We start from the raw sequence: 23,279 nt of genomic DNA, 5'->3' as shown, positions 1-23,279 counted from the left end.
TGGCATGTGGATTGTTTTACACCTTTGTCTCTCAGGTCTTTGTCTGACACTGTATATCAGATGTGTGACACAGACCTGTCTCTCCTGGACAAAGTAGTTCACTTCCCCACAATGGCACAGTGTGCTAAGGTTGGCCATGGCTCCCTTCACCTTGACAACAGCCCAGCCATCAGCCACTGTGTGGTAGTCATTGATAATTGCCTCATCTGCATCAAGGCTCCCATTGGTCCACAGACACAAGGTTACCTGAACAGGAAACTCTTTTCTCACTCTTTTCAGTTTCAGGCATTCTGTGACAGCCCTGGCAAATTTCTGGACATATTTATTGGTTGCTGTGATTCAGTCTACAACACCAAGGTGCTAAGAAATATTCCAGTGTTTGTTACGGGATACCAATGTCTGACTGCACCAGCCAACCTCATTACCTCATACCAGTACGGGGAAGAGTGGAGGTGCGCTTCAACGCTCCCCATGCCAGAGCCTAATCAATTATACAGAGGGCCTTTCGCATGATGAAGGCATGGTGGCGAGTGATCTTCTCCAAAACTCTTAAGGTGGATCACACCTTTCCTCCTAGTGTTATTGCAGTATGTGCAGTGCTCAGTAACATCTGCATCACTGCTGGGGACATTCAAGCCAGCTGAGGAAGAGAATCTAGTTCCACCACCATCAACACCTATGCAAGGGCATTAACATGGAAGACAGATTAGCAGCACATTTTGGTTTTAATCAATAATTCAAGAACTTTTCTTCAACATTTTTGTTTGCACATTAATAAATCAAGAACTTGCCTTTTCTTTCATACAGTATTTGTCATATTTATTAGAGTGGATCTTTGTGTGAGAGATGCAAAGACCATGGGCTGCCTAAGAAGCACTAAAATCATTAAAAGATGCTCCTGACATCTATTGCTAATGGCCATCTTGTAAGAGGTGGGAGGAAGGTGCTTGTGCAGCACAGTGAGTTCAAGACAGCTCATACAGGTGGGCTAGGTTTTCTTAAAAAAAAACAAAAAAAAAAACAAGTTCAGCAAAAAGCTTAGTTGTGATTCATTTTACTCGCATAGAGCAGCATCCCGTGCTTTCTCCCCTTTAGCCTGCTTTTTGAGGAAGGCCATCATGCTCCCACCCCTCCTCTGCCTTTTTAGTGGGTTGCTCGGAGCAGGTGGAGGGCATGGACCACTCATCGTTATCTGTGCCAGGCAGGAGGGACATTTGTGAAGGCTCTTCACAACTCAGGGATGAGGCTTTAGCAGCAGTCTGGCCATGGTTTGGCACCAAGGATGAGGCACTGAGGGTGGGGGGCAGAATGGGTGGCCTCTCTCCAAGTGCCTCATGCATGGCATCAAACCATGGCCAAGGACCTGATGTTGCCTCACCACTGTCCATGTCAGTGCTGGTGAAAGGATTCTTTAACTCCTGTTAACACCATGGATAACAGAATGTTACTGAAAGATGCTTTTGTCCAGATCTTTCAATCTGCCCACTCCACTAAGTTGAGGTATTCGTCTGACATTATGACATTATACCTTTTTCTGGGTTGAAAAACAATCAATCCAATGAGCACTGTGAGGGGACTAACAATCAGCCAATCAGTGCAATGGGCTGGACGAACGCCATTGTCAAGAGTTGTCAAGCTTTTTCCCAGAACCAATGAGGAGTAATAACATCAATGGCAACCACTACAGACAAGATAGACTCTGCTATTGAGGCTGTTGTAAATTGACACGTCTGCTCAATATCGCCCGATGTTGTAGTTCGATTTGACTTGTTTTCACGTCTTTGACTCAACTCAAAATGATACATTCAGGCATTTACATTGGTATCTAGTGATTGGTTAGGGAAATCAAATCCCATTCCCCAGTGGAAGTCATTTCAAGTGGAATCAGTGGGAGACTGAAGATGAGAAAAACAACTTGACAGTTCTGTCTGATTTTAGGTTATACTGAGGGCAGAATGCACAGGGACTAATAATAATGGAATAGGGCTAAATTTTACTAGCCATTTAATGTTTAAGTAAATTGTGTAGATAACTACTGTAATAAGCCCATTACATTATGCTACACCATTAACTACAGTAGTGTAGTGTTCAGAGTTTTCCTATGGGTTTAACATAATGTTGAGACTTCGGAACATAGAAGCATATGGAAAATGTTTAATCAGCAATGGTAACTTACATGATGGTCTGCGTCTCTTGTGTTTATCATGTTGATTGGTTTTTGTGAATGGCTGAACACTGCATCACTTTAAATGTTGCTGCCACAAAGAATTGTGAGGCGGCATTATCTCCTTTCCTTTTTGTAAAGGATGGTCCAGTGTATCCAATGCTCCAGACAATAGGAAAGAAAGCACTGAAGCACCTTTCCTTAGGGAATTTGACCAGCTCTTATCATGGCTGCCACTTGGGTACTTCTGGGCCATTTCACTAATTTATGAACCGTCCTAAGCAAAAAAGATTATTCGACCACAGCCCACATCTTGCTAAGAGCAACAGGCTAAACAACACACAGCAAAAATACATTTAAAAATGAATCTGGACAATCTAAAAGTTTTATTTGCAGCACAAACGCTATGTGGTCAGTTAATTGTTTTCTTCAATTATCTGATGCATACTGTAATCAGCAGCGTAATTTACGTTTGTCCCATTTTTCTTTCTGAAAGTGAGCTGGTAATACATGAGAGGATCTTGTTTACTGTGAATTGAGCTTAACAGTGTGCTCTTACAGCAGCTTTTAAAGGTCTTTCAGTGAAAATTGGTGAAAACAAAAACAATGGGTTTGGCCTGAAAATACATTTTGACACTGGAAACTGTGTGATAAATTATCTGATAGCCTTTTTCCTAGAGCTTTTGATTGTGAGATGTATTTGGAAGCTCCAGAAAAAGCTACTCAACTAGATATTTTTTCACAAAACTATGACCTTGATAGATTATGGAAAGCCATTCTACTAACTTTATGGTATGGATTTGTAAGACCATGAGTAAATAATGTTTGTGAAATTGGGCAGTAGGAAAGTGAAATTACTTCTCTGGATGTAGCTCAACACCTTATCTGTTCATGTGCTGACAGTCTTCATTTTAAGTCACATCAGTGATCAGCTGCCAAACGATAAATCCTAAAAAAAACTGCATCTAGCTGTCAGTAGATCTTGAGATGATGCTAATTATAAAAATGTTCATCAAAATGACTTGGCTCTTTTTGTGTGTTTGTGTAGCGGTGCTGTTCCTGGAGCACTGGAAGCGCCGTCAGATCAGTTTGAGCTTCAGTTGGGATCTGACAGGCATCGAGGAGGATGAGGTATATGCAGTACATACACACGCAAAGAAAGTCACTGATACACATTATATAGGTCTGAATACACGCAAATAGTAATGTGTTGGTTCATATAAACATACAAACACATCAGCTGTATCACAAGACAGAACACTGGACAGTTCAGCACAACTACTTATTTTCAGTGACACTGTTTCTGAAAGTTCAGTAACAAGATTTTGCCAGATTATTCATTGCCACTGTACAACGTCAGTGCACAACATCTACAGTATGTTTAAGGTAACTGGTCATGTTTGATGCATCTAGAACTCGTAAAGTACAATCTACCTCCCGCATTGGCATATTAAACAAGTCACCTGCTGCAGAATCATCCAATATGAATGTTCCACAGAGACTAGACTGAAATATACAGATGCAACATACACACACATAGAAACAACATACACAGATGCACACATACACACACAGGTAAGAGCTTTACTCACACATACATGTACATCATATTCACATATTTGCCTCTTTCTCCTGTTTTTCCCCTAGGAACATCCCAGGCCAAAGTACGAAACCATCCTCCTTCAGAAAAGACAGCGGAAGCAGAAAAATGAAAAGAAGAAGAAGAAGAAAAAGAATGAGGTAGGGAATGTTAGAAACCTCCATCTTTCTCATAAAGCCTGTTTACTTAACTCACAAGTGTTTGCTTTATATAATATGAACAATGTATGAAATCCATTCTCGTAGCTGGACCTGACTGTCAACAACATCAATGGAGAGGTATTATACAGTAAACTCATTTTTTTTCACAATATGTATGACAGACTTTGACATTTATTTGAATAACAGCAGGTTTTAAAAAAGATACACATGATATTCCCACCTTGCCTCATGATTACAGTAAGTATACTTTACTGCATTCTGTGGAAAGAAAAAAACAGTGTATTCACTTGATTATGAAACTCTTCCACCTGGCTCAGTCTTCACATTTGGAAACAGTTGGTTCCTGCATGGTTCCTGATAGTTTGGTGTCCAAAACGTGTGGCAGACATTAGTGTGATAATCTAATGATTGGGAATGATCTAGATTCCCTCTGTAAATTGGGTCAATCACATTGAGTCCTGTTGGCCCACATAGACTTTGCTTGGGTGACAGATGGCTTCTTGCCACGGGCTAATAAATTCACACGGTACACAATGCCCACAACACCATCTCACAACCTGATCTGGGGAGAAAAGTTGGAAACCTGTAGGATCCCACTGGTGTTTTTTTATTTCAACTTATGGGGAGAGTGTCAACATATACCTGCATATATCTGCTGGTTGGAATTCAAGGAAAAGGAAAAGCACCACAAAGTTTCCCTACAAGGAATTGAAATGGTTGATTATATACAGTTATACCATGATCACTGAGAATTCTCTTTTTTGACTGGCCTTGTGTTGGGTTGGTCTTTGCCTCAGTTTTCTATTACAGTCATGGAACGTATAATGCCTACCATACACGTAAAGACTTTGAAAAGACTTGGACTAAAGTCGGTCAGCCTCCAATGCCAAAAGACAATGTGAGTTTTCAGTCACCAACTATCTTTTACAAAGACTGAGGATCTTGCAGGGTCACTGTTTGCAAGACTATAGCTAGATTCGTTTTGAGATTATTGCCCATCCTGCTCCTGGTGGAAAATATTAGGCTTAACTTTCTGTAAGAAATATGACATATTAAGGGCCTGTTTATACGGTTCGGTATATTTCTGAAAACGGGTATTTATCTTTGCGTTTGCACCTATTATTTACACGTAACCGGCATTTTTCTTGACGAAAATGGAGATTTTCAAAAACGGCTTCCAAAGTGATAATATCCGTGTCTATGGAGACGTGTAAACAGGATAGACGGAGATTTTGGAAAACGATGACATTGCAAACCAGTTCGCACATGCCCATTAGGCGCCCGGGAACCACAACAACAATGGCGGATATATGCGGGGTTGTTTACATTTTGTTAGCACTTCTGGGACTACTTACCAGCTTACAAATGAACTGCTGCATCAACATCACTGCTACATCGGCAAACAATGACGTCTGCTGTGCCCAATATTAGTAAGTGCATAGCACCTAACTATGCTACATAAGGTTAAAATGTAGTTTATCATTGTTTTTATCACTAGCGCCAAGAGGAAAACAAATCACTGTGCATGCACAGAATATTCTTCTATGGTGTTCGACATATGGCGTATTGCCACCTACTGGTCTGGTATGCTAATTGCAGTGAAAAGCTGCCGCTTCTGCATTTTGTGTAAACATATTGTTTTTACAACTGATTGTGTAAACCCGTTGTTTTTTTTTTTATACAGGATAAATAAAAATCTGTTTTTATTTGTATCGGTATCTGTAAACAAGGCCTAAGTATTCCCTCCGTGTCTGCCAAAACAGAGAACTCTAGAAACACAAGATAAAAGGCGTCATGTTGACAGTATTCTTGTCATTTCTGCATTAGTATAACCCATAAAGAGAAACTGTATTTGTGTACAAACTTTACATTTGTGTAACTTGCTACCAGCCTCCGTTGGTTAGGTGTTCTTTTTTAGTGGGAGAAGACTATTGGAATGAGAGGCAAACTGAAAATTAGTCTATTGTTCAATCTCCAGCCTCACCAGTTTCCAAGAGAACTGAGACTTGTCCACGTTCTTATGCCCCAGAGTCCCCTCCATGGATACTGTCGACCTGGTTTGCTGCTTCCTGTTTGGTGCTGGAGAGAGTGCAGCCATTGGTTGTTGACTGTGTTCACATCATTTAACTTTAGTACATGCATGAGCCAAGACTAAAAACATCTGATAATGTTAATTAAACATGTCAGAATGTCAAAACGAGAAAACTGACTTTACTAAAAAGTGACAGACTTAACACAGGTCTAACACAGGAGTTTTATGACCCCCTTACATCAAATGATTGAGATCACAGCAACGCGCACTGACTGAGGTGGAACTGTCATGGTCAACATTAGAAATCTGTCTGTGCAGTGAGATTGCTTGAAAAGTCAATGGTGGCATAAATCGTCAGGTATCCTTTGTGTGCATCAGACATTTTTCAATACTAAGACACATTATGGTACTAAACTAAATTATTATTATTGTGTGTGTGTGTGTGTGTGTGTGTGTGTAACCTGTTCCTCTGTGTTGTAGCCAGAGAAGCAGGAGGATGGGACAGTGACAGGGAAGGACAGATGGAGGCAAAAACTACTGTCTGCCATGGCTGCAGGAATACCGGTAACCCCTCCTCTCCCTCACCTTTCTCTTCCTCTCCCTCACCTTTCTCTTCCTCTCCCTCCTCCTTTCACCTTCCTTCTCCTCCTTGCCTTCCTGTCCTTCCTCACCTCCCTGTCCCTCTCCTCTCTTTTCCTCTCCTGCAGGCTGCTGTCTATCTGTTCTTCTCTTCCTGTCCCATCCTCTGGCTTCTACAGTCTCAACTCTTCAGGTATTTGTTTGTGCAACTTTCTGAGCACTTTTTTTCACATTAATCTGTATTTCTGATAGTCACAGCAACAAACTGAGCCTTTGTAATCCTTTCAAGTCTCTTTGTGGGACTAAAAGCGTGACAGAACTGTTATTTCAGCGTCTGTTGCCTGAGTGAAGTTGACCGAAAGATTTCCTGTCCTGTGAGAGCTTATGTGAGCTTCTCTCTTCCACTAATGAGGTAGAAATGACATCCATAATAACTGAAGGTTTTTTATTCAAAGCAGTCTGCTGGGATGTCTATATTTGGAAATATTTTGCTTCCTAAATTCAATATTTCCAGTGACTGATCACTGTTTTGCAAGTAGGTGTTTAATACTGGACCATGTAACACCACCAGTTTTTGTTTGGAGAAGTGACAGTATCCTCAGTGATGGACGTCTCATTTTTGGAACGAAACTTCTCAATTATTCTAGATTTTGCCAGCAGTGAAGTAACAGACTGTGCTTACTTTCAGCAGACGGAGACAAACCTGTTATTTTAGACAAATACAGTCTGTATCAACAAAAACAGAGGCAGTGCTGTCTTGAAACTCCAACAGGTGGAGCGTGTTGCAGAGCAGAGGGAAAAGGTCAACAAGTCAGAGAAGCCAAAACTTTTACCAATGTAGAGTCAAGTAACCAAACCCTGATTATAGTTAATGGCATGTTTGAGGACCACAAAGTTTTCCATAAGCACTGCCTGTCTTCCTGATAGCTGAACATTAGAACATTTCCAGCCGACTGCTTTCTTACTGTTTCAAGCATAGATTTCAAGACATGTCGCCATTACTTTTTTGGCCTTCGTCTTTTTTAGCTATATCTTTTAACTGGATGGAAGATTTTAGTCATTGAACGTCTTGATCGTAAGTTATCAGAGAAACAAGCTAAGTTACCATTAGCATCAGCTCGGATCACAGCCCCCCCGACCTCCCTGTCAACCAAAGAGTGTCTGAGAGACACTAATTTTTAAGATGAAACTGTTTTATTCAGTTTCAATCACCAAGTCTGTTTATTTTGGAGTGGAAGAGACCTCTTCAGATAATTCTGCTACTGCTAAAAACCTGGTGAATTCAAAGACTAAAGGAATTCTAACCTTTAAACAAGCTAGAAACAAGCTGAGCTAACATTAGCAGCAGCTTAGCTAGCACCTCCTCCTGCTAAAGAGCGTTGAAGAAACCCTGATTTTTTTAAAACCAAACTGCTTTATTCAGTGCTTGCTGTTTCAGTAACCGGGTCCGTTTGGAGGAGGAGACCTCTAATAATAATAATACATTTTATTTGTAAAGCGCTTTTCATGGTACTCAAAGACACTTTACATTAGTTAAAAACAAGCAAAATACACACGAAATCATTCACACATATTAAATGCCGTTTTGAAAAGATAAGTTTTGATGAGTGATTTGAACCGAGAGAGGTCAGTGCAGTGTCAAATGTGTTTGGGGAGAGTGTTCCAGAGGGAGGGGGCGGCTATGGAAAAGTCTCTGTCGCCCAAGGTCTGGTGCTTGGTCCTGAGTGGTGGAGTCAGGAGGTTGGCATCAGAGGAGTGGAGGCTGTGGGAAGGAGTGTGGCGGTGGAGCAGGTCAGTGATGTATGAGGGTGCCTGGTTATGGAGGGCTTTATGAGTGAGGAGAAGGACTTTGAATTGGATGCGTTGTGGGACAGGGAGCCAGTGGAGGTTCTGGGGACAGGGGTGATGTGCAGAAGCGGGTATGGGTGAGCAGATGGGCAGCACAGTTCCTGATGTATTAGAGTTAATTAGGACTTTGGATGATGTACCATAAAGAACACTGTTACAGTAGTCTGCGGATAATTTGGCAGCTAAACTTCAGATGATCAGATCCAAACTGGTCACTGGTCACTCTGACCACTGACCAGTCAGATCACTGGGGAAAGAAAATATCCCGACATGGAGAAAGTCCTGAGTAACACATAAACGAGTTTATAGGTCAGTAGAATCATTGAATTGTTCCAGTATTGTTCCTTTTATTTCCACTCTGGTTTTAAAACTGAGCTTTTCACAAATGGAGAGATTGTTTGTGTCACTAAACACATGATGATGATTTTAGCTTCATTTTAATTGTGCATACTTTGTTTATCCCGCAGTGATATCTGACAGTGTGGCTGATTTTGCCTGATGACGGATTATAAGCCTCTGTTGTTCCCTTTTCCCCCTGTTGGATACTGTGTGAGTGTGAGTTAGGGAAGTCATACACAAACAAAACACACGCTGGTTTAAAAGACATTGCTAAAGATTGGCAGACAAAGAAACTGCATTTATTAATATTTAAGTATAAGGCTGGAGATATTCTGTTGTTTGTTGTTGTCAAAAAATCCCTTGAAAAGACCAAAACCAACTCCCTCTGTGCCATACAGCTGTAATATTGTGCAAAAATCACATGTTAAAACGCATCAATGTTGCACCGATTATTACGTCACCATCACAAGCAACCTGTAGTTTATTCTGGGCCTTTATTACTCACTTGATTCCAAATGCGTCTTAATCTACGTCTGAAAATAGTCCCCAGTAAATGCACTGCTTACTCCTGTTTGAGTGATGATTGTTAAAAAATTACACTGCCCATCAGTTTCAGGAAACTACTGATGTGTTTGTGACCCGCTGTTAAAGCTTTCCATCTTCCATGAATGAGTTAAGGGCTGAGTGCCACCGACAGGTTATCTTTAACAGTTGTAATCCCACATTTAGCAGGCATTTCGACTCATCAGTGACAGGTGTAACTAATAACATTAATGATAGCTTATTGTGCTCGCTGGCTCACAAACATCTCCTGTAAATGAAACTGAGTTAACAGTAATTAATGTCATTAGTTACACCTGTGCTCTTCCTGCAATAACACGTACATAATTCTGCTGCGAAACATGACTGCTGCTGGTGTAACTATATTTCTGCACCTGCAACCAATTGTCTGTGGAGCTAAACTGAAAGGACAAAGAGTGCACAGCATGAAAAGAGACAAAGACAAAAAGACAATGAGAGAGACACACAAATAGAGAGAGAGAGAGACAGAGAGAGACTTGGAGAAGCAGAGGGATGGAGAGTAACAGAGGGAGGGAGGCTGAGTGGGAGTGAGGCATGCTGGGCTGGAAGCCAGGGGTAAGATTAGGGAACGTCACTATGGCGACAAAGAAATCTCTTTCTCTCTCTCACACACACATGAAGCTTTTGATTTGTTACCTGAGACACTGAAATGTGCTGTAGGATCAAATCTAAAGACATTAGCTACAATACATTTTATATTCAATATCAATAATATTCATGACTACTCAGTGTACAAACCAAAAAACATTAATTTGGCAGTTTAGCGACTTTAAAGGCCATGGTCTTAACGTGACAAACATGCTGTTCTTTCTGCTTTTTTTTGTTACCTTCTGGTTTATTTATTAACTGAAGCCATCTCTGCACCTCAGTGACGGACAGTTCTCTGTCAAAACTTTTCACATCATTTTTTAAATTAGGAGCTGTCAGTGCCAATAACATGAGACATGTCCAAAGAGCTAAAATAAGATTATACATACAAGACCATTTTAAATATTTTAGCACTGGAAAGTATGAGTGTCTTTGGAAATCTTACGTAACCTCATGATTCGATTCTAATACAATTTTTGGTGCCTGATTTGAATCAAAGTCGATTTGATTTGAAAAGGAGGGCACAGTTTTCAGTCCTCTAGTATGCTATATTGTAAGACAAACCATTTACTGACATCCTTATTACACTGAAACACAGTATGAAACATATCCAAAATGCTCCACAGTTAATTTGAAAGCACCTTACAGTCTCCTGCCTGTATGCGAATAACAAAATGAGGGGGAGGTGGAGTGCTTTGTTGTGTTGTCATTAGATCACTCTGATTGGCAGTTCAGCTCAGTGCACAAGAAGAGAAACGGAAAAGAGGAAAGCAAAATAGCTAATGTCGAGAGGGTGTGAGATCAAAGCAGAGTTGTTATATTAGGTAAGATTTTTTTTGACCACTGAGAGCAGAAACAGTTCGGAATTGTTTGTGTAATTGTTCAGCAGTGCACAGTATATATAAATTTTTCTTTCAGCATCAGGCTGTATTGTCAATGTGCTAACTGGCTAATTAGCATCTTGAATCCGTCCTGTCACTCTTCTAGTTTCCCTTTTTTAATGACAAATATAGATTACCGCCATCTGCTGGTGGGTAGAGTTATTTCCTGTCACGCAGTCACAGAACATACATGCTGGTTGGCCGGCAGCTGTAGTCTTTGCGGTGTGTTCATGTGCAACATTTTGACTGTGGCACTGGCAACATGAGGTGACGCATCAGTTGGTTTTCATTGCCACTAGTTCTTAGAAGTCGGTTTGATGCATCTGGGCCTTTAATCTCCAAATTGTTGATGTAGCAAGTATTCAGAATACACACCACATTTGTCTCACAAATTCTGTTTAAACATTAAATTAAAACATGACCACAACTGCTGACTTTTGTGAAGATGACACAAGATAAGCTAACAAGATAGGCAACGTGGATGCTCTGTTGACTGCTCAAGGGCTGCACTGCCCTCGCATTTGAGTTCCACCATTTACATTCATCATTTATTTAGAAAATCAGTTTTTTAAAGTTTTGAATCAATGCTGAATTGTCCATGTCCGCATCCCAGTGCCTCTAAGAATCCAGTTTTTCTCCCATCCATGCTGTACATTTTGCATCTGACTTATAACCATTCTTTGCCAGTTATTACAGAGGTAGCATTACATGTGTATTTCTGTACTCTTAAATCATATTTATCTGTCTGTTAGAAGACAACAGATAGACAGAGCAGCACTTGTAATCTGTCACTGCAGCACCTCACAGTATGTAAGGATGGGCATGACTATACAACTGTGAGGCTTCCAAATACACATCCATTCAGAATATTAGCAACTACACAACCCACAGCTTCATTTGTTTGCATTTCTTAACTGGATAGTTATAATTAAAAAATTCTGTCAACATCTTTATAGCAAAAAACCACATGTGAGCCCCAACATTTAGACTGATATGGATTTGTAAAATGTGCCACCTATAGTCATCAAATGTATGAGTAGTTTAATTATAAAGGATAAAGAAGCATTTGTGTGTGTAGGATGAGCCTCAGTCTGCTGCAAACTTAGAAAGGATAAGTAGGTAGAGATGATGGATGGATGGATGGGTGATACCATCCCGATGGTGTGTGTGTTTGTAAATATCTTGGGCAGTCTTGCAACTGTATAAGTTTGCACATGAGTTAGAATGTTGTGTGCTCTGTATGCCAACCAGGGTGTTGACACAAGGCGAAAAAGAAGTAAAGAGAGGGAGGTTGATAAACAGAGGGAGCGAGTGACAGAGAGAAATAAAAATGGTCTCTGTCATGAGATGAAGGCTTTCGCTGGGCTTTCCTCAACGGAGGTAACAAGCCAAATATAACACCTGACCCATTTTCTACTACCATCCTTTGTGACGGCTGTCCCCGCCAACCATCACACACACACACACTCTCACTCCCACTAAGAAGATCTTTTTGTCCTTCAGTGAGTTGATTTGTCAAGTTCATCAACCTGTTTGTGTGTGGGTATAAAATAAAGAAAAAGCTCTTAGGGATCTTGCTTGAAATTAAGACTCAGCCCAAATTAAACAGACAAGTGGCTGGGCATTGAAAAAAACTAGAGATGCGCTGATTGTGAAATTCTGGGCAGATACCAATGTTTAAAATAAAAATTAGGCTGATAACCAATACCAATACAGATAATTTTGTTAATTTGTTTTCTTTTTGTTGTCATGTATTCCACAAATTCAGTCATACCTATTCATGAGACAACCTTTAATATTCCATTCATTCACATGAAAAACATTTTTTTAAACTGCTTCAAATGTCTTTTTACTATATATAACAAAAACATTCTCCCTCAAACAGCTGTATTTATTTAAACATTTTCACCAAAAACTAAATTTTACATGATTACATTTGAACACATCATGATATCATTATGATTTACCTTCACCCAATACTAATTTTTATTACATAAACCTTTAGTGCCTCATAATGTAACTTGGTGCAGCCTCCATTTGCTGTTGATTCCAGTCACTGGCTGCTAACAGCTAATGTTAACTAGCTCTCCTCCTGCCGATTTCAACATGTATTGATTGATAGAGTTTAACGTGTCATTTGGTCCTGAGGGTATCCTGGAGAAGATCTCTGCTTGTCCCAAACACTTTTTCAATTGTCCAAGGGATGAGAGGATGCCGTAACCTTGATCCCCTGCATCTTATTTGCAGATAGGCCGATGGCAGTTAGCAAGGCGGATACTGGCCAGTACTGATGTTCAGCTGTTATATCTGGGCAGTCCTAAAAAAATGTTGACATCAAGTTATTAACATTTATCAAACTGTCCTGCTAAAGGGCCGATTTATTTCATTCTCTCAGCCAGACTAGGAGGGACCGTTATGGGTCATTTGCATATAGAAAAATACAGAGATTTTATAGTGACAAATGTAAACAATGGATGTTTTTGAAAAATCTGTCCATTATTATCTATCTTTACCAAATGTTCCTGATGAGGGAAATTCCAGTTTGAACATTTTAAAGAGTGTGTCTTTGATATTTGTACAATCACATTCAGGTATGTTCAACAGAGACAAATAACTTGTGTCTTTGAAGCTTGTATGTGTCCGTCCAACGGAATATTAGTCAACAGACATGTTTGCAAAGTTCTAAAACCTATATATGATAAACATCTTTAATTATTATTTTATTAGTCAATAAACTTCCTTCTTGACAAAGGAAGCAAAATAGGCCACATGTCAGAGGCACAGAACCTTAAAAACATGCCTCACCGTCATTAGATGAATTGATCAAATATATGTCATTTGTTTACATTACCTTACCTAATGTGTCGTCTTATCTCACAACTCATTTGTATTCAGAGACACTTAAAGATATGCAGGAATATTCTACACTAAAATCAAACCCACTCAGACAGAAGTTAACAGGAGCTCTTATTGGCCAGAGTATAAAAGGACTCTCAAGTATGCTGCTTAATGTGAAATTCACTGCTTCCATGATGTGTCTGAAAATTCACAAAGAATCACTTTGATATAAAAATACATCAAAGTGACAGATGCAGTGCTCAACATGCAGGGGCAGGGTGGATAAATGTGTCCTCTGTACAGACGACATTCTCCACATATATCACAAATTTTAAATACAACTGCATCTATTGCTGCATCTCTATGATTGTATATACTGTGATAGAACTGGTTATTTTAGTTATTTTGATATAATTACTTATGGTAAGGATATTGTAATCTCAAAGGCCCACTTTTTAGCTATCAGAGCTTTTGGTCGTAAGGCCCTGAAACACCAAGTTAATGGTCGGTCGTCGGTCAATGTTGAGCCGTCAGTGAGCGTCTATCGCTCTCATCAGTGTGGTGTGTCCTGCACTGTTGCCCCTCATCGGCCCCCATCAGCTTTTTTTTTTTTTGGGTCGATTCAGCACTTTGAATCGGCAGTCACTCTGATTTGCAGTTCAGCTCAGTGCAGGAAAAGAGAACAGAATTGAGGAAAGTAAACAAACAGTCAAAACTGAGGGAGATTGTAACAAACTTGTTATGCAAGTATTAAGATTATTTTACTTAAGCCAGTGAGCTCTTTAGCAGAAACTGTTCGTGATGGTTTGTGTTGTTGTTCACTAGCACCTGGTAAATATGCTTTGTTCTTTCAAAACTGGATTGTGTTGTTAATGTGCTAGCTAACTAGCATCAAGACAGTCTACAGGTTTCCCTTTTTGAATGACAAATACAGACTACCCTGGAGCTCATACCACATATGAAAGGTCAAGAATGAATGTTAATGCTCAGATAAGCAGTAAATCAAATCCAGCCAGTGCAAAGCCCAGCTCCTTGGGACTGGGCCGCGGATCAGCAAACTTTCTGTTGCTGCCATTTTGCTTGCCAAATTTGAACTGCTAGAGCCGCAGACCAAGGGTCTGACTCCAGAGCTGCTGCCAGCTCTCCTCCGGGGAAGCAGTCCAAAGCAGCGGGGAGTGAAGGGGAGGGACAGAGGAGTGCTATCTAGTTCTTGTCTCATTTGTGATCTGATAGACAGAGTAGGTAAGGAGGGGTGAGGGAATGCGCTGTGTGCTGCACTACAATAAAATTAAAGAAAAAGAGTGTATGGGAAACACTGGGTTACTGTATGAGGTGCATGCATATGCCCATGCTCATCCGGTGGGAGGGGCTTAGGACAGAGGCGAGAGCTGCAGAAGGAGGTTGTATTTTCAAATTTTGCTATCTTTTTTTGTTTTTGCCTTTTCTAGAAAACTGCCTACCCTAGCTTTAATTTTCAAGTAGAAGTATTTTTAGCCATAGAGACTTTGTAATAGAAATGCTGGTGAGATGTACAGTTGGTTTTCTTCGGTTTAAACTGGTTGAAAATAGCCTATGGGGGTCTTTGCCAAACAAACTTGGACTCAAAGTCACAGGGATTCACATTTATCTCGTTCAATAGGCACTTTTAGCAACCTTTCATACTGCTGGTGACAGATTCACCTATATTGGATTAAGTCTTAAAAACAAACTGAAGCACATGAGGAAACACTGCAGAGTTTAGATAAACTGATGACAATTTGACAGTTAAAAATGCAGCCAGATTCAGAGGTTAGGGAGACATCAGTACTCAGAGTCTCGGTTTGCATCTTAAACATTTTCATAGTATTATTCATAAAACAAAGAGGAAAAACCTGAGCTGCAGGAGAAACATTGCATCAGGCTGTAGAAACTCAGTGCCATACACTCCAGCACCAGTCTTCATAAGGGAATAATGGCTGAATATTAGCCAAAGAAAGCAAGCAATAAACAGGGGCTTTACCTTTTCACTTACATGTCTCTTTTACAGCTGTTTCATGGCTAAATGGCCTGATACAGCAGCACTATCATGTAAAGCACAAAGCATCAAGGTAAAATATATGAGACAGACTTATAATGGATTTAATAAAATGTAAAGGGAAGAGTTATTAATTAAATTAAATAATAATATGTTTAATTTACTATTATTTAAAATGCACTATGTTCAGGTTTAACTAAACAGTGTTAAAGTAAAGAGCAGTGTGTTGGATTAAGTTGAAGATTACTGTGTATGTTATTGAAATGCTAGTGTATAGAGTAAGCTTGTACTGCAGGTTGCACTGTGCCAGTGTACCCACTAGATGGTGTTGTTGTCTTGTACATTAGCTTTTAATGAGCCGACTCCTCGAACATCATTCTGTGTCTGTGTGTGAAATTCCTACCTGCCTTTGCCTTCCCATGGAAAAATATGTGTGTGTGTGGGTGAAGGAGGTCACATACGTCAGGATGGACATGCAGCGTTTGTTTTTGCAGAGATCAAACTGTATTTTACCACAGACAGGCCAGGAGAGCAGCTTTCCTTTTGACACAAGTAGGTCAGCTTTTCCCACTGGTTTTAAGTTCAGGGAACCATGCCATGCTAACTCTGTAGAGTGAGTGTGAGGGAGGAGCCAGCAGGTTAGAGGGCATCAAGAAATTCTGACATGATTTTTACCCTCCTTTTGAGCACCACACCATCTTAAATTAGAAAATTCAGAATAGAGTCCAGCTTTCAGAACAATGTCTTTGGATGACCAATGCTCGGAAAGTTTTTCCCTACGTCTCAAAAAATCAAGAACAGAGCAAAGTCAGTGGTGTTAATGTTGCACACTGATGAACTGAATGTTGATAAAATACAGTTTAGTCTCACCTCGACAACTCCCAACATGTCTTTATTTTATGGAGAAGGGGCATAAAGTAACAATACAGTCCTCCCTTTTGTTGCTACTCCTTGCCCTCCTCTACAGGGAGGTCAAAGATCAGCTAATCAATAACAGGCAAATGGCTAGGTCCTTGATTAAGTTTTGTGTTGGTCATGTTTCTTCTAGTCTTTCTTCTTATTGTAAGGGTAGCCCAAAGCTGGACCCATGGGCCAAAGTAGGCCTGCCGTAAGGTTGGATTTGGCCTGCCAGATGTGTCTTTAAATATGTAGGATCCCTAATTATTATTACTGTTTTCATGATCTGAGCATGGTGGGCAGAGTGACACTTTGCATACTGAGTGAGTTAAGAGAAAGCGGCACATGGACAAAATGCATTTCAGTTGAGAGAGCTTGGGATCCTAGTACTGTTTTGCATCTTAAATGGATTGTTCAGATTCGCTTAAGTGGGGTTGTACAGGGTACTTATTTGTAGTCAGTATATAATAAACCGTAGATGTCGGTCAGAACGCCTGCAGTTTGGAAAAGCAGGCTGGAGTCCAACATAGAAGCTAAGCAATGTACTGCTGTAGAGGGGTCAGCAACAAAATGTATTTTAGCCCCCTAAAAGGTCCCACCTAAAAACATCCATTTCAGTTTAAGTATATGCTACACTGAGATATCATGTGTTATATCATGTCACTGAAAGCCAGACTCCATTGAGAAAAACAGTAATTTAACATGTGTGAACACAGGAGCTGCCGGTCTACCGCTGCTTTGATTAGTAAGTTTGTTTGTGTTATTGTGTGACTTTGGCATTTAAAAGGGTTGATTCAGATTTACCAAAGTCACACAGCAACACATACAAACTAACTGATTGAAGCAGTAGTAGACCAACAGCTCCTGTTTTCAGCATGCTAAATTATTGTTTTTCTAAATGGAGTCTGGTGGCCTTGTATAAGCATGAAAGCAGCGTCACCTAACTCTCTGCAAGAAAGCAAATAAGTATATTTCCCAAATTTGTCAAACATACAGCACAGTTTTCCAGATTATTTACTACTCATTTATACTTCCAAGTGCATATTTTCACGAAAAAAGGCTGTATTAAACCACGCCTCATGTACAGGATCAATATTTTTGATTCACTTCAATAGTACAACAGCACTTGAACAAAATTTCCCACATTATCGCCTGGGCAAATAATTCACAGGGTCCATGGAATGGAAACATTTGTTCCAAGCTGGTCTCTAAATGTAGGATTCAGACTGTATAACGGGCCATTGTGCTCCTTTATTTCTCTCTGTTGAGATGTGGTAACACTTCCTGTGGAGGCAGTGAAATACAGATGGCTGCTGCTGCTTCAACTCTCCATTCAGCTTTTACAAACCATTTGAAAGGAAGACAGGAAGCTGTGACAATGGTTTTACATCAGGACATTGACAAGACAGATTTATTTTTCAATCAATACAAACTTGTGAAAAAGCTTTTTCCTTCCTTTTTTCTCTTTCATGATGTCTCAGTGGGCGGCCCTGTGTTCTGCATCACAGATTTCCCAACAAAAGTTGATTAAGGTTTGGCCATTGTACTAACTTTCCTCTCTTGTCCCCCCCGTGTCCTCCTGTCCTTCCTGTCAGGCTGCCATAGAGAAGTTGACCTGGAAAGACCGTCTCCCTGGATACTTCATCAATGTTTCCTCTATCCTCTTTATGGTTAGTACATAAAAATCAGGTTAATGCCGTACTTAGGATCATACATTTGTCAGCATATATGGATGACAGCACTTAAAATAGATTAATAAACACGTGTATGATAAGCTAATGTACATAAGTGAGTATATGACTGACCTACATCGATGTGACCTTTGAAATATTAATTCAGCCTCTGCTCTGTGAGTATCAGACAAATATGGTCAAGTAATAACTTATTTATTTTCTTTCTTTTCCTCCTCTCTGCTCCCAGTTTGGCTTGACGTTCTCAGCAGTCTTTGGTGTCATTATCTACCGCATCACAGTGTCAGCCCTGATGGCGATGAGTCCTGACCCAGAGACCAAGTCTAATGTTCGAGTGACAGTGACGGCCACTGCGGTCATCATCAACCTGGTGGTCATTCTGATCCTTGATGAAATCTACGGCGCTGTGGCATTGTGGCTGACTGAGCTAGGTACAGAAGAATATACAGTTTTATGCTCTCATTTAGTTATGCTATCTCAGCTGTTACACTAAACAGAAATATAAACACAGCACTTTTGTCTTTGCTCCCATTAATCACAGGTTTAAGTTAAAGATCTGAGACTTTTTAAGGCACTTAATGGATATATTTCTCACAAAGTTTGGTCACAGATTGGTTAGAATTAGCATTAGTGAGCACTTTTCTTTTCCAAGTTAATTCATCCAAGTTTTGCTCCATATAAATAAATAGTGAGACATTATTTGAGACAGCGATGGTTAGCTTAGCTTAGCCCGACAACTGGGAGCAGGAGGGAGTCGTTAGCGCTGGTCCGTCTAACGATAAAAATGACATAATGACCCATCAAACCACAACTTGTTTTGTACACAATATCCAAACAAGATATATTACGTTGATTAGTGAAACTTGGACGTGAATATTTTCATTCCTTTGGATAGTGCAAGGCTAACTGTTTCCCCCTGCTTTTGGTCTTTGTGCTAAGCTAAGCTAACCATGTCTCCAGGCTCTGTCTTAATATTTACTTGAAAGATTTGAGAGTGGTGTCGATCTTCTCATAAAGCTTAACCTTCAGCAAGACAGCGTGTAAGGTATTTTCTAAAATGTCAGACTTTTCCCTTTAACGTAAGGGTTACCTTAAAAACACCACCAATGAAGCCTCTTGAAAATAAGCTAGTCCAGGTGATAATTCTTTCCTCTCGTAGGGCAAAAAAAGGCTGCAGTGGATATGCTTCACTTTCATTTCACCCCCTTAAAAATAAACCATATTGCCATCAGCAATGATGATTCTTCCTCAATGCTAATGGGAATCCGTCATTGGTGTTTTTTACATCCGTGATGACATGTTTCAAAAATGAGACCAAGATACTATAAATAATCAGAATACTGCCCCGGCACCTTGCTAAACAAAGTCAGCATTTTACATGTAGTCATCATCNAGAGAGAGAGAGACATAGAGAGAGAGAGACATAGAGAGAGAGAGCAACAGAAAGAGTTTTTCTGGCTCTTGGTGGACAGTTTGATGAAACTTTGATGTTTTCATGCTCCAGTCATCCCATCAGTCATCCCAGGAGGTTTCAACCACATTTACATTCATATTCAAAACCTCTGAAATAGAGGAAAAGAATGGGAAGCAGAAGTGTGAGAACGAGGGAGAGTGTATCTGTGTGTGTGTGTGTGTGTGTGTGTGTGTGTGTCTGTGAATATGCCATGTGAAAAGTGCTAGTATTTTAACCTACTTCCACCACAGTGATCATGTTATGACTTAAATTCAAGAGTCAAACTGACAGAATCACCGCTTCACCCTGAACTGAAAAAAAACACACTGTAGAAAACCCTCAGCATCTCTTTAAAGAAATAACGATAGCCAAACCTTGTGTCTCAAAAACTCCCCTTCATTTGTCGTTCTTTCCATCCCCCTTGCTGTCCTCACAAAACAACACCATGTCAAGTCTCTCTGACAGTTTCACTGTACCTGTTTTTCAGAGATTCCTAAAACAGAAACCAACTTTGAGGAGCGCCTCATCCTCAAAGCCTTCCTGCTCAAGTTTATGAACGCATACGCACCCATCTTTTACGTGGCTTTCTTCAAGGGACGGTAAGTCCTGCATTCGTGTGTGTAGGAGTACATTCGTGCAACGCTATCCTGTGAAAACCATGTATCTCCAAAGCATCAGTTTTCCTAACCCAGCAGCCACAGCAAATGTTGGCAATGTACATTTCTACAAACTCAGGATACATTACATTTCTACGCTATTATGTAGTGGATACATTGAATTTTTATGTTTCAACAATGCTGTGGTTATGTTCAGGCACAAAAACGTAATGTAATGTTTGGAAAGATCATATTTAGACTTAGAAAAACAATTTTGGTGCACATTCACGGTTGGAGAAGCCTTCAACGTCTCGGTAAAAGATAACTGCTTTTCATGGTACTATCCCCGGTAGAAACACCTTGGCAGTGGTCTCGCCTAGGTATCACACCATCCGCTATCCCGTCTACCTCGTGATGGCAAAGTCAGCTCATATACTACGTCACTTCAGAAATGCTGATTTGATACATATGAAACTTACAAATGTAACATATTTGTGGTTTGCAGAAACATACAACGCAAAACTTTTTTTTTTTGTGGTGACTGGGCTGATTTTCCATGTGCTTGTTTTGAGCTTTGTGACAATGCATTTTTCAGCTGTCTAAATGGGGTTATCCAGCTGAATAAGGAGAATATTCTCCAACCATAAAAGAATATTTATTCCCTTTGTTTGTGTAAAAAAATTGGAATCTCCATATTTGGAGATGCATGGTTTTCTGTGGGCAGCGATGACATGCTTTAACATGCTTGCTGGATTACACTGGATGCTATAACACAAATACATCCATTTCAGAAATAAAAACACATTGCTAACGGGTAAATCCAAATGAAGCTCCTCAGTCATTGTTGTGTGTTTTCGCAGGTTTGCTGGTCGACCTGGAAATTACGTGTACGTCTTCAATGATTATCGGATGGAGGAGGTTTGTATCGTTCTTTGTATCAGTGCTTTTTTTCATTTGGCTGAGTAACTGAAACATAAAGTGACAATGAGTAAGTGTACAAATGAAGTGTGTGTGTCCCTCAGTGTGCACCAGGAGGCTGCCTCATTGAGCTGTGCATTCAGCTCAGCATCATCATGCTGGGGAAGCAGCTGATCCAGAACAACATCTTTGAGATCGGCATCCCGTAAGTAGACCACACTCCTTTTTTGCATTTGCTCACTTAGTATGACGTTTTTAAGATCTGGAGATGCTGAATGCACAAGAGCAAGTAAACAAAAGTGGGATACTCTGTCTGATGTCTCATTGTCTGACACCTAAACACACATCCAGATGCTTACTCACAAGCGTCCCTCTTTCCTTTTTTGTTACTATTAACATTCTTCCTGTGTCTGTACAGTGGTGCTTCATCTTGTGTAACAGCTCAGCTCAGGGGTCAGAGGTCGGCTCTGTTTATAATTACTGTCACACACCAGTGGAGCCTTTTGGCTTCAGGCTGCACTGTTACTGTTGCTGTAAGCACAGCTTGACCTCCGGTACTGTCAGGCGGATCTCATCAAACACTGGTTTCTCCAGGACGTCCTGAGGGATCAGCGAGCCATGGCACATACCATGATACCATCTACGTACCATCTACTCATCTGCTTTACATTCATCCACTTAAAAGCTTTGACACCTGGGAGACGACCAGTTAAACCACAGTCTCATACTGTGGGCCAGTGTGAGGTTTTATGGAGAATGTCTGAGCGGCTGAGTGAAGCCAGTACATTAGAGGTTTTCACAGGTTTAAAAAATTATACCTGACCCTAAAAGCTCCCATCTAAAGATGTAAGCGATAGACCTGGCCATTTAAAAAACACATAGTAGGAGCCCAAATCCTCCCAAAGAGGACTCAGGTCTATGGAGACCTTACAGTCACGTCATTTTGAGCTCCCACCCATGAGACCAAAACAAGTGTCTGCCCACAAGAGTCATGGCCTGTTGAATAATAAAAGAAGGGTGTGTTTTTGCTGCATTTGGAGGAGCCCGGGACAGTCTCGTTGACTCATTGTGACATATTTAGGTTTGAAATGTTCCAGAACTTGCCTGAGAGTTGTCCCAATTTTAAGTTTTCCTCAGTATCACAGTAGTACAGTGATAGGTGTCTGTATATCCATGTTTACATTGCAAACAAGAACTGCTAATAACTAATTTGGCATACTTTATATGATTTGAATTTGCAGTGTTGTAGAGGCTACTTTGAAACCATAGCTTTGCAAGCTGCCAATCACTTCAAACTGGGAGAAGAAACTACAGTACAGCTACCCTGGAAGGAAATTTAGTTTGGTTAACTAAAGCTACTTAGAAAAATTAGTTCGAACTACTATGTTGAAAATATTCATTTTAACAATTTACATGTGATACAGAATTACAACAAAATATTAGGGCTGTAAGCAACTGAAGAAAATCTTGGTCGACTGAAATTCTACCTACTCTTCAACCATTGGACTGGTCAACGGGGGAAAAAATGCTTTCCCGTCACAGGGCTTGAGTTGAAGTCTGTGTTCAGGCAAGTGGAATACTTTGAGTGAAATATAAATGTGATCTCCAGTGTAATATATCTGGAAATAAACTGCACACTATAACGCTTTTCCAGCTGAGCTGTGTGCAATTGGCCGTCTTGCCACAGATTGTTGAACAGAACCGATGAGAAAAATCAGACATAAAAGACATTGGTGTGATCCTCTTCCTTTCAGAAGCTTTATCATCCAGTCTTGAACTGCAGTGTCTTTTTGGAGACTTAATTAATACGATTAAAATCAATCCATAATGATAAATCCCACACTGAATGTCCTTTGTGATTATTTATCTGTTTCCAATTGAAAATTAGTTTAAAATGTTTAACTTTGGGTAAAGCGCTGGGCTTGTCACTGTCAGCAGCCATTCAATCCCAATGGAGAGGGGGTGGGACAAATACCACAAAGACCAATGGTCACAGGGGACAAATACAAGTACTCAACAACAAGAACTGCCATTTCCAGCTGGTTAAAGAAATGCTCTGATGGACACACGGCCTTAGTAACACCAGTGATTGTCCAAC

The 23,279-nt window shown here is 40.2% G+C and overlaps 1 protein-coding gene across 1 annotated transcript in view; it reads left to right on the top strand.

Annotated features, from left to right (window-relative positions):
* Nucleotides 1–23,279, top strand: part of ano2b (anoctamin 2b) — a 119,438-nt gene that overhangs the window by 53,587 nt on the left and 42,572 nt on the right. The window contains exons 14-22 of the mRNA XM_050036193.1: nucleotides 3,213–3,295; nucleotides 3,812–3,904; nucleotides 4,010–4,042; nucleotides 6,438–6,521; nucleotides 18,119–18,193; nucleotides 18,444–18,645; nucleotides 20,155–20,266; nucleotides 21,124–21,181; nucleotides 21,286–21,386. Coding sequence (XP_049892150.1) covers nucleotides 3,213–3,295; nucleotides 3,812–3,904; nucleotides 4,010–4,042; nucleotides 6,438–6,521; nucleotides 18,119–18,193; nucleotides 18,444–18,645; nucleotides 20,155–20,266; nucleotides 21,124–21,181; nucleotides 21,286–21,386 — 841 coding nt within the window. The remainder of the gene's footprint in view (nucleotides 1–3,212; nucleotides 3,296–3,811; nucleotides 3,905–4,009; nucleotides 4,043–6,437; nucleotides 6,522–18,118; nucleotides 18,194–18,443; nucleotides 18,646–20,154; nucleotides 20,267–21,123; nucleotides 21,182–21,285; nucleotides 21,387–23,279) is intronic.

This window comes from Epinephelus moara, chromosome 23, assembly GCF_006386435.1.
Source record: "Epinephelus moara isolate mb chromosome 23, YSFRI_EMoa_1.0, whole genome shotgun sequence".
Classification (NCBI taxonomy): domain Eukaryota; kingdom Metazoa; phylum Chordata; class Actinopteri; order Perciformes; family Serranidae; genus Epinephelus; species Epinephelus moara.
The sequence above is the reverse complement of the archived record's forward strand: the minus strand, read 5'-3'. Positions and strand labels throughout refer to the sequence as shown.